Genomic DNA, 10,427 nt, shown 5'->3' with positions numbered 1-10,427 from the left:
CCCCGCGGCCCCCGCCCCGCTCCCCCCCGCTCCCCGGGGCCGGCCGCAGGCAGCGGGGCCGCGGATGGCGGCGGATGGCGGAGGATGGAGGCCGATGGCGGCGGCACTCACCATGTCGGCGGCGGCCGCGCAGAGAGAAAGAGAGCGCAGGGGAGGGCGGGAGGCGCGAGGGGACGCCGGGAGCGGGCGGCGCCCACAGCGCCCCCTGGCGGCCCGGAGGACCTCAGGGAGGGAAAGTGGGCGGGGCTTGAGTAAGGCCCTGGGTTATGGCATGGCCACGCCCCCAGCGCTGCCCCGGGTCCCCACGCCCGCCCCCGGCACCTCCCCGGCCCCCCTCTCACCGCGCCCGCCACGGAGCCGGCCTCGGTCACTGCCGGGGCCCCGCGCTTGGCCCCCACAGCACCTCCTTGCCCCCAGGAGCGCCTCTGGTCAGAGCTCTGTGTCCCCGCCCAGCCCCTCAGGTGACAGGTCACCCATCCCCAAGGTGCACGCGGGCAAAGAGGGAAGCTAGCAAGATTATTTTTTGCTGCAACGTGTTTATTATGTGCCAAAAACTACACCACAGCTTACTCCACGCATCTGTAGGAGAGTGCAGTCTTGCCTGCATATACTACAATGAGGTAGAGACTTCACACACAGCTTCACAAAAACCCACAAAGAGCAGCTGGGATATGCAACAATGCAACATCAGCTCAGCAGGAAAGGGAGAAATTATGACACTGGTTCTTTGGCACACAGCTTCCGATAGAGGGGAAAGTAAAAAAAAAAAAAAACCTATAAAGTTCTCAAATCCCAGCAGCATTTCAGTCGACTGCACCGTTACTTCATACATTTCTTAAACAAAAGGAAAATTACTTGTCCCCTCTAAGAGAAAGGGCTCCTATGAACCTTCATCTGTCCACCGAAACGCAGCCCTTTTTTAGCTAGTTACAAAAGAAAAGTAAGTCCTGTGACTTTGTGATTAAAAACCTCTATCAACCCCCCTTAAGTGCAACTTAAAAAAGTGCAACAAACTATTTAAAACTATATACAGCAGCTCAGAGATCGTTTATCCGGTCCAGTTTCAAATCCAAAAATCCTGTCCTGTTCTGTTGCAAACACCTCGATTTACAACTTTCCACCAGCAGCCCCCAGACACAAATTGCAATAATGTTAAAAGCTGCCAGGAAAGAAAAATCTCTCGTTTCAAACGACTTAAAAACTGTTTAAGAGTGTAAAAAGGAACTGGTAAAAACCCTCGAGCGTAAAATATGAAATATGATTTGGTTTAAATGAAGAGCAAAGTCTCCTTGTTGTTACAGTAAAAAACGCCAGCTGAACATTCAGTTTATGCCGTTCAGATGGGGGTTAAATGAATGGAAAGGCACTGTATGGCAACTGCAAAAAAATGGAGCCAATGAGACCTGCATTATTACCATCAGTATTGCAAGGAATGTAAAAAAGCGCCTTTAATAAATAAAAAACCTAGGTGAAGGCATCTGCATAAACACCTTCTCAACACGCGGCCCTTTTTGCTTCTCGTCAGCAAACTAGGAACCAAAGTCTGGGAACTGCAGAATCGCTTGAGGGGTGCTCCCCCCCTCAAAAACCCCAAACAAAACCCGACAAAATTCACTGTGCATTAGTGCAGAAACAAAAAGACCAGCAAGTGCAAACGTGAATGTAAGATTTCCCCATTAGTCCTCAGGAAGCGCGTTCCCAGCCTGGGTCTGGCACCAGCAGGCACGCTCGTGCGCTCTTCACTTGGCAGGTTAACAAAAGGACTTTCTCCTGCGCCCGCGGCGGCCCCCGAGCCCCGGCGGCCGCTTTAGCTGGAGTCTCTGTTCTTCTGGTTGCGCATCAGCGGGCGGTGGTGACGCAGGACCTCCATGGAGTGCTGCCAGTGCCAGCAGGAGCGGCAGAAGTACTTGAAGCAGATCTGCGGGGAGAGCAGAGGGCAATGCCGCCAGTCAGGATGTGCGGACACAGCGCACAGCAGCCTGTGGGCTGGCAGCCCCCTCCCTGGTTTCGCTGCCCACACCAATGCAGCAGCTCCGAGGGCTTCTTGAGCAGAAGGAGGGAATTCCAGCAATGCTGCCCGAGGGCTCTGCCAGCACTTGCTGCTCTCCCACTCCTGTCTCCTCCCGGCGAGGTGGAGCAGAGCATGCTGCTGCTGCTCCATCTCCCATCGAGACTGCAACAGGGAGCTGCTGGACTCTGGCCCAGCTCCTTCAGCAGTGAGCAGAGGTCAGGCAGCATCCTCTACATTTTGAGCAGCCCCAGGACAGCAGGGGAAGGCTGCCTCTGCCCTGGTGAGCAGCAGGAGGGCTCTGCCTCCTCCAGAACTCTTGCTTCAACACCTCATCCTTCCCCAGGGGAAAGCCTGGACAACAGGGAACCCCAAACACCACAGCTGTGAGGAGCTGAGCCAGCTCCTCCTTGAGGAAGTCCCTGCATGGGGCTGCCAGGAGCAGGAACGGTGCCGGGGAAAGCATTACCTGGTCTCTGCAGAAGAAAGGGCCAGGCTGAGCGCTGCAGACTTGGCACATGGAGTCCTCCAGGTATGGGTCAATCTGAACCTGCACAAGAAACCAGGCAGTTGGCACAACGTGGTGGCTCTGGGCAGCCCCAGCAGGGCCACACCACACGGGTCACCAGCACCCCTCAAAGGAACATGGGGCATGCTGTGCTGGTCGGGGTGCTCCCAGCAGTATCGCCCATCACACACACAAGTCCAGCTGCCTGGGCTGTCCCAGCACCTCTCCCGCCAGCTCCTCACCTTTTTAGTAAACTTGGTAGTTTTGATTTCCACAAAGGCAGCGGTCACCGCCTTCAGGTAACTGCGCTGGTTGTTAAAGGTGACACGGCCAGACCCTGGAAGAAGCCAGACCACAAGCATTACACCAAGCCCGCACCCCCAGGCAGGAGCCAGGGGAGATGAGGAGCCCCACACACCGCCCGCCTCCTCCACCAGGCAGGCACTGCAGGCAGCTGAGAGCAGAAAGGATTTTCCACGCCTGTGTGAGCTCTGGGGCCAGGACAGGAGGAGCAGGAGCAGCAAGCTCCACGCCTGCACCTGAAATAAGCCAGTGCCGAGACAGCTCAGCAGCTTTTATTTTAAGCCTCCCACTCATCCCAGAGTCTTGCATTTTTGCATCTTCACTGCCAGTCAGCAGTGCTCCTGCACCACTCATTTCCAGCCGAGTTTCGTTATGCTACAGAAAAGCATATCTGTGCTCACCTACGAGTTTCCTTTCTTAGAGTACTAAGAGCTTTGGCTGTTACACGATGCTCCTGCATGCTGGCAGCAAGAGCTGAAGGCAGCAGGGATGGGCACAGCACAAAGCACCACCCAGAACACATTTAACACTGTCCCCTCAGCACCCACCCAGCATCACAGGACAAAGGCTGGGAGACCTGGATCTGGTCTGGGGCACAGAGATCACATCTGGGGACCCTTCCTTTCTACAAGGGTCACTTCCACCTCTTAGTGGGATCTCTTGGGACTGTCCCCAAAAGCCACTTCAGCAGTGCCATGAGCACATCCCAAGCCAGGCCCTGGGCACCCAGCCTTGACCAGAAAAGCCAGAAAGCTGTCCATGGACAGTGATGAGCAGCAGGCAGCTCAGCACCAGCCAACTCTGAAGTTGTTCCTGCCTGGTGACAACCAACAGACTCACAGTCCCTTCCAAAACACAGGGCTCACTGCAGCCTTCCCGTAGCTTGAGCCTGGAAAACTGCTCCCACTCCTGGTGTTCTGTTGCAGGGTTTTTCCCACAGACCTGTGCTTTCAGTGCTGAGGTCAGCAGCCAGCAGGCTTGAGTTTGCCCCAACTGCGTAACGGCCACAGCTGTCCCCGCTCTGGGGACAGAAGAGCTCAAGCAGCATCTAAGGATCATTAGCAGCTGACTGTGCACAGCACTGAACCAAGGCAGAAAACCCTTCGGCAACACTTGAAGAGGCATTAAAAACCTTGAGCTGCTGCAGAATAATCTGGGAACCGGAAGGTGCCAGGCACATCATCTCTGCCAGCACCCCTGAGGCTGGTCTCGCATCCCCACAGCCAGGTAGTAAGGAACACTGCTACTGGAAGAAGCTGGCTGGACATCTGCTCCCAGAGAGGAGGAGGCAGATGGCCGTCTGTCCTGCTGGCTGCTTGTCCTGCAGAGCTCAGCGCCCTGGGAAGGGACCAAGCAACGGGCACCGCTGCAGCCTGCGCATCTCCTCAGAGCACTCCCTGGCAGGAGCGGCACTCACCGATCGGGTACTTGTGCTTGTCCGTGTCGATGCCAGCGTAGACCACCCCTCCGAACAGGTCATACATGACAGCTGCCAGGGCCTCTGCGTTCAGCATCCCGTGCAGAGCCCCCACAAACACTGTCTTGCTGGGGTCCAGCCGCTGTGACGGGCTGCGCACAAAGTTGCTGTCTGCCAGCACCCACGGGATCACCTGCACCTGAAAGCAAACACAAGGAGGTCAGTGTGCCAAGAGCCTGTGATCCCACCACCAGACAGATCCTGCACCCTCAACTGAGGGCAGGAACCCACCCAAGCCCTTAAGACTTCGCCCCCAATCTGCAAATGCCCCTTCAGTTATTGCTGTTTAGGGTCCACATCCAGGGCATAAGAGCTCCGGAGCTCCAGACACCTCAGGAGAGCTGGGGCCTGCCAAGGGAACACAAACACTCCAGGCTGCTCTGTTTCAGCCAGACTGGAATCCAAAACACCAGTCCATTGGTGCTGGCAGCCAGGAAACCATCCAGGCATGACCAATTTTACCTACTGCCTGCACCTATGTTTACAGCCCAGTCAGATGCCTCCCCGCACAGAAACCTATTGTTGGAAGGGATCAATGAAACAACCCACCCACTGCCAATTTCAACGGGAGCTTCCATCTGCTAGACAGCTGATACAGGGCTCTGAAGAGGAGAAACTTCTGCCAGAGCTAAATCACCAGGCACAAAAGTGCTGCCAATAGCCAGACACCAGGAGAGCTGTCTGGAGTGCAATTAGTTTGCGCCTGTCTAGATAAGACCTGAATCTCAATTCTTTAACTCTACAAACTTGTGCAGCTGCACCTGATCTACAGCTAAGGCCCCGCTCACTGGTGTGCCAGCCCAAGCCCTTGGCTGCTGCAGCGCCTCCACCGCCAGCGCACCGGTCAGCCAGCCAGGGCTGTGCTGGGCAGCAGCTGCAGATCCAAAAATACCTGCCTGCAGCACACCCAGGAGCCAGCCATTCTGCAAGCAGGCAAGGTCTGACAGAGAACTTGAGGGATGGAAGTGTCTCTGCAAACAAAGGGATGCAGAACTGACGGGCCTGCTCACCTCTTTGCAGCGCATCCTGCGGCTGGACATCTTGAAGTAGTATTCACTGAGCCCGTCAGGACTCAGCAGGTCCTGGGAGCATGCCTGGAGCAGAGCACGCACAGATTTCTCTGACTCGAATACCAGGTAAACATATCCTTTAGAGATGAAGGGAGAGGAACAACTGTTAGAACTGCAGTGGGGGGAAGACCATCCCAGCTTGCAAACACCTTCAAAAACACTCAGCACCCAAAGGACCTGCACGCATCTCCCTTGCAGTCCCCAATCCCTCCTCTTGGGAGGCAGTGTCACTCCTGCTCAAGCACCACATGCGGGATCCACTGCTGATGTACAGGATCCACTGCTGATGCACGGAGCTGGGGAAGAGCCCCCTGCAGGATGGGGCTGCTCCTCTCCATCAGAGGTCACCGTGCTCAGGGACATCTGGGCCACCGCATCCTGCGGCCACATCTAGACACGTCAAGTGGCTGCAGCCAGCCTGGCCACAGCACGGGCTGCAGGACAGCAGGCTCAGCTTCGCACTTTGGAAGCCTCATCTCAGGAACATCAACGCAGAGCTTTACACCATTGTCAACATCAACACTGTGCCTCACAGTGCTTTGGTGGCTGAGCAAGGCCACGAGGCAGCGCCAAGGCTACAAACCACCTACTGCATTTATGCTGTGACTTGTTACTGCTTACACATCAGCCCAACTATTTCAGACAGGATTAAGCCACGGGGCCGTTCAACTTGCTGGTGCCCGCAGCTTGCTGCAAACACATATTTGTATTCTCTGTGGGTGCTTTACGCCAAGGGCACACGTGCCTTGGGTGCCTGCACCAGAGGAGGCTAGCAGCCACCACAGAGCAGGACAGCCCCACACTGGGCTCTGGAAGCACCAGACAGGAGTTTTGCACCCCCAGGCTTTCACCCAACCCTGCTAGGGACAGGTTGGAGGTGAGTGCTCCGCAACCCTGGTGCTGACCCCAGTGCAAGCGGGACATTTACCCTAGGGTGCTCTGTACCATCCAGTCACCAGCATGCAGCCGTACCATCCCAGCATCCGTGCTGTAACATAGCATGGGAAAAAAGTAACCCTACCGTGTCGCTATTACCTTTAGGCATATTACCTTTGGGAGGGCAGCGTGGGTGTTTGCCATCCTTACCAGGCCACTCCACACTCAGTGAGCCAAACACACGGAAGGTGTTGATCAGTCCAGCTACACACGGAAGGAGAGAAGTCAGTCCCCCTCAGATGGCTCCCCCTGCAGCCACCTCCTCACAGGGCTCTCCTGAAGGCCTGAGCAAGCTGCACACACACCATGCCAGGGTGCAACCATCCACTGCACCACCATGTGCTGGCAACTCCAGTGGGAGTTGTGGCTCTTTTCACAGAGCTTCAGCTCCTTCCCTACCCCCAGGCTGCAGGGGAGCTGGCAGCAGCACCCCAGGGAGGATGGGAGCCCACCTGATGCCAAGACCCAAGGCCTGTGTGCATGGCCATGTGCTGCTCACCTTCCGTAATGTCCCAGGGGACTCCGCCTAGGAACACTTTGCAGGAGTAGACAGGGTTCTTGTAGTTTCGGGGAGGCAGCTGCCCACTCCAGGTGCAGGTTGCTTCATTCACAGCTTGGACAAACAGGCAGCACTCAGAGGAGGACCATAAGGACCATATCCCCCCAGTTACCCGTTCAGAACTACAGCAGCAGCGAGAGGCAGCTGCACAGACAGCCTCTGCCTGTTCTTCCACCAGCTCATGGACCCAGAAGCAGGCCTGCATGGAAGGTCTGAGCTGCTGCAAGCTCAGGGCCAGGCCACCCGGTCCCCTCCCACAAGCCACCACCAGGCACTGAAGCCTGCTGAGACCCACCACCTGACTTACCTGCTGCTTGCCTGTGCAGCCTGGCTTCTCTTTCAATACTGAAGGGGTCTTCTGGAGAGTCCAGGAGATCCCAGGAAGGCCACGCAGAAGCTCCAGGCCATCTTTTCGATGCACTGGCTGGGGAGGAAGTTACTGCAGCCAAGGCAGCTTGATCTTGATCCAGCCGTGACCCCACTCCCATCTTGAGGGGGTCTCTTGACACCCCACTGAGGGGCAGGAAGGGCAGAGGCGGGGAGATGCGAAGGCTTGACTGCAAGAGAAACTCCGCATTAAAGCCCAGCTTCCCAGCAGGAGGATGTAGCACTTGAGATCATACACCACACCAGTAGAGGAGGCTCTGGGGATGCTCCTGCTCTGACTGAGGTCTGGCAAAGGCAGGAAAGCCACTGCCTCACCTCACTTGTGAAGACCTGACCTTCCCAGGAGAGATGTGCTGCCTGCCACCAGAGATCCCAATCCCCACCCGGGAGTTAAGGAAGCCACAGTGCCAAAGCCTGAGTGCAGAGCCAGGTGCAACTGAGGCCCTAGCTTTATGCTCCGGTCCCGAGGAGGAGCAGCCCATGCCATGTGCAGAAGCCCAGGGCACCCTGCTGGCACCCAGAGCTGCCGCTCACGCTGCAACGCAGGCAGACCCAGCTGTGCAGACTGGGTCAGCGAGACAGGCGCTCTCCTCGCTTGCCAGCTTCCAAATTTAGCTGTGCTTTAGGGAGCACAAGCAGGCTAGACCCAGTTTGCTGTGAAAGAAGCAGGCCTGCGCTGGAGGAGTGCAGTCAAAGGGGAAGGGCAATGAAAGGCAGAGACAGGAGCTCTCGAGAAGCCTCAGCTAGAGGCAGCTGCGCTACTCGCCACCTCACTGGTGGAAGTGGGACACACACCCTGCCACACGCCAGCTCAAGCACTCAGCCCCTCCAGGAGCTGCCTTAACCCATTAGGGCTGCAGGCACAGAGCAGCAAAATATTAAGGAAAAACTAAGGATTCTGCTAGGCTGTTCTGCGGGAGGACTGCACGAGCAGCCCTTCTTCCAAACCCTGGGCTGCAGGAGAGCCTCACTGCATGCATTACAGCTCCCTCAGCATTCCCTTCCCAAGCGGGCAGGCCGCAGCCCCACACATCTCCTGTGTTCTCCAGAAATGCAGCGAGACACCACGAACCAGAGCCCAGGCTGCAGGGAGCAGGTGCAGGTCCCCGACTTACAATCAAGTCCGAGAGGTGGTCAGAGCCTGAGCTGAACCCACTGGTGTCCGAGTCAGAGGGGCTGCTGGAACGTGAGTCCAGGATGGAACGGGAGTCCAGGCGGGAGTTCCTCAGTGCCGGAGTGGAAAACTTTTCCGACAGGTCTGAGCCGATGGGGTCTAGGGGCAGGAAACCCAGTGGGGGCTTCCCCAGGACGTTCCCCAGAGGGTTACTCAGCATGCTGAGAACTGCAACAGAGAAATGCAGCTTGTCAGTGCTGCAGCACAATGCCTCCTTCCTCCTGGGCAGGGCCCAGGAGATGCCAGGTGCTACTGCCTTGCATGCGGGCGGTGAGGGAGGTGGAAGGCTGGGAAGAGCAAAGCCTGACCCACCCACGTGGGATCCCACGGGGGCACAGCTCCAGCCAGCTCTGGACAAGAGGAACAAGTCTCAGCAAGCTGAACACGTCCCCAAATCAAGTGACAAGAGCAAAGCATTCAGAGATGGTTTTAATTATTCAGAGGCTGTGAAACAAGGCAGCCTGCCCTGAAGCTTTCAGTTTTCAGCAAAGCGAGTTTGGGATACACACGATATCCTCAGCCTCACAAGGTTTTAATCCAGGTTTTCAGGAGTTCTTGTGTAGAAGAGGAATTGCAGTCTAAAATGCTGCCCAAACCAGACATTAAAAGAAGTGCTATCACACTGAGGTGCCCTACAGCCACTAGACACTGGTGTCAACCCCGTGACGGAGAGCTGCCGAGGGTACACGCAGCACTGGGATGTACCAGCCCCAAGCCCCACGCCTGCTGGGAGCTGGCACCTCTAACCTCACACTGCAGTGAGGAACCTCAAAACAGCAACAGAAAACCCAGCCAGGCACAGGCAGGTCCTCGATGCATCTATCTGAGGCAGAGCTGGTCTGCAGGAGCTTAGCTCCATCCACAGCACCTCCCCATGTTTGCGGAGCTTTATCCCCAAGAATTTCCCCAGCAAGAGCACAGAACTCTTCCTTCTCTCATTTCAGCCGTGGCACAGGACTGAACTCAGCACTGTGCTAAAAGGAGACTTGGAAAGAGACCATCTGCAGGGTAAGGTCACGGGGAGCTTTTCAAATATCTGCTCAGCTCTCCCCAACATGCAGATGAACCAGCAAAAGCCAGACCGACCCCGCAGCTACAGGAAGCCTCGGCAGTACTTACTGTCGGCGGAGCTCGAGCGGAGCAGCCCCGCGAGCAGCAGGAAGCTGAGGGAAAGCTGCTGCAGACAGCTGAAGCTGGGGAGGAGACTGCTCCCTCCTCGTCGCAGCACAGAGCAGGGCAGAGCAGAGCATCTCCCAGCCCAGGCGAGCCGCACTACGCTGGTTCGCCGACTTCTCTGAAGCCACGTGATGTGTTTAAAAATACAGCCAGCGTATTGTTCAAGGGAGACAGCTGAATTTGTTAAACAGGCTCAAAAATCTGATTAGTCACTAAACAGTACAAGAGTCAAAGCAAAGCAGCTGATCCCACGGCCCAAGCCGCACAGCTGACAAATGCTCCAGCACTGACGCCCTCCTCCACCGAGCTCAGCAGGTTCATAGCACCGGTCAGCAAGCTGCCCCACACCGACCCCGTGTGCGGTGGGCACTCCTGGGGTGCTACAAACACCGTGCTGACGGCTAGCAGGCAATGCAGTCCTGTGCCTCCTCTCCTGGCTACAGCACTGCCTTCAGAGGTTTGGGACCAGAGCCCCAAACCGGTTGCACCAACAAGGGGTCAGGGGCACAGTGGCAGCCCCTGGAGGTGTTACAGGGTTATCGGTAGTGTCACCCTCATCCCCGCCACCACGCTGGCTTGCTACGGCCGCAGCTTACACATTTGCTCCCAGGATTGCTGGGATGTCACTGCAGCTAGAAATAGAAAAACAATGAGGCCAAAACCAGCGTCTGCAAGAAGCAGGACTGCTGGCCTTAAAGGGATCGAGTGCTCAGGTGTCTGAAGAGCATGGGGCACCTGAGTTTCAGCACCTACCACCACGCTGGCTACAACTGACCCACTCCTGACCGCCGGTCAGGAAGCGCTGGCATCCTGCTGTTAATGCAGATGG

General features: G+C 56.6%; 2 protein-coding genes across 6 annotated transcripts in view; both read right to left on the bottom strand.

Moving 5' to 3' along the window:
* The window catches only part of RPS17 (ribosomal protein S17), a 3,004-nt gene extending 2,773 nt beyond the window's left edge, over positions 1 to 231 (bottom strand). The window contains exon 1 of the mRNA XM_035335787.1: positions 112 to 231. Coding sequence (XP_035191678.1) covers positions 112 to 114 — 3 coding nt within the window. The 5' untranslated portion in view covers positions 115 to 231. The remainder of the gene's footprint in view (positions 1 to 111) is intronic.
* Positions 232 to 516: 285 nt separating this feature from the next.
* CPEB1 (cytoplasmic polyadenylation element binding protein 1) overlaps positions 517 to 10,427 on the bottom strand; it is a 36,229-nt gene continuing 26,318 nt past the window's right edge. For 4 of the 5 annotated variants that reach the window (XM_035335778.1, XM_035335780.1, XM_035335782.1 and 1 more), the window contains 9 exons: positions 8,364 to 8,590; positions 7,169 to 7,418; positions 6,802 to 6,915; positions 6,402 to 6,506; positions 5,307 to 5,443; positions 4,237 to 4,435; positions 2,759 to 2,853; positions 2,478 to 2,558; positions 517 to 1,918 (listed from right to left, as the gene is read on the bottom strand). In XM_035335778.1, the coding sequence (XP_035191669.1) occupies positions 1,808 to 1,918; positions 2,478 to 2,558; positions 2,759 to 2,853; positions 4,237 to 4,435; positions 5,307 to 5,443; positions 6,402 to 6,506; positions 6,802 to 6,915; positions 7,169 to 7,418; positions 8,364 to 8,590 (1,319 nt within the window). In that variant the 3' untranslated portion in view covers positions 517 to 1,807. The remainder of the gene's footprint in view (positions 1,919 to 2,477; positions 2,559 to 2,758; positions 2,854 to 4,236; positions 4,436 to 5,306; positions 5,444 to 6,401; positions 6,507 to 6,801; positions 6,916 to 7,168; positions 7,419 to 8,363; positions 8,591 to 10,427) is intronic. The other variant, XM_035335779.1, reaches the window with a different exon arrangement.

Source organism: Oxyura jamaicensis, chromosome 10, assembly GCF_011077185.1.
Source record: "Oxyura jamaicensis isolate SHBP4307 breed ruddy duck chromosome 10, BPBGC_Ojam_1.0, whole genome shotgun sequence".
In the NCBI taxonomy this organism is placed as follows: Eukaryota; Metazoa; Chordata; class Aves; order Anseriformes; family Anatidae; genus Oxyura; species Oxyura jamaicensis.
The sequence above is the reverse complement of the archived record's forward strand: the minus strand, read 5'-3'. Positions and strand labels throughout refer to the sequence as shown.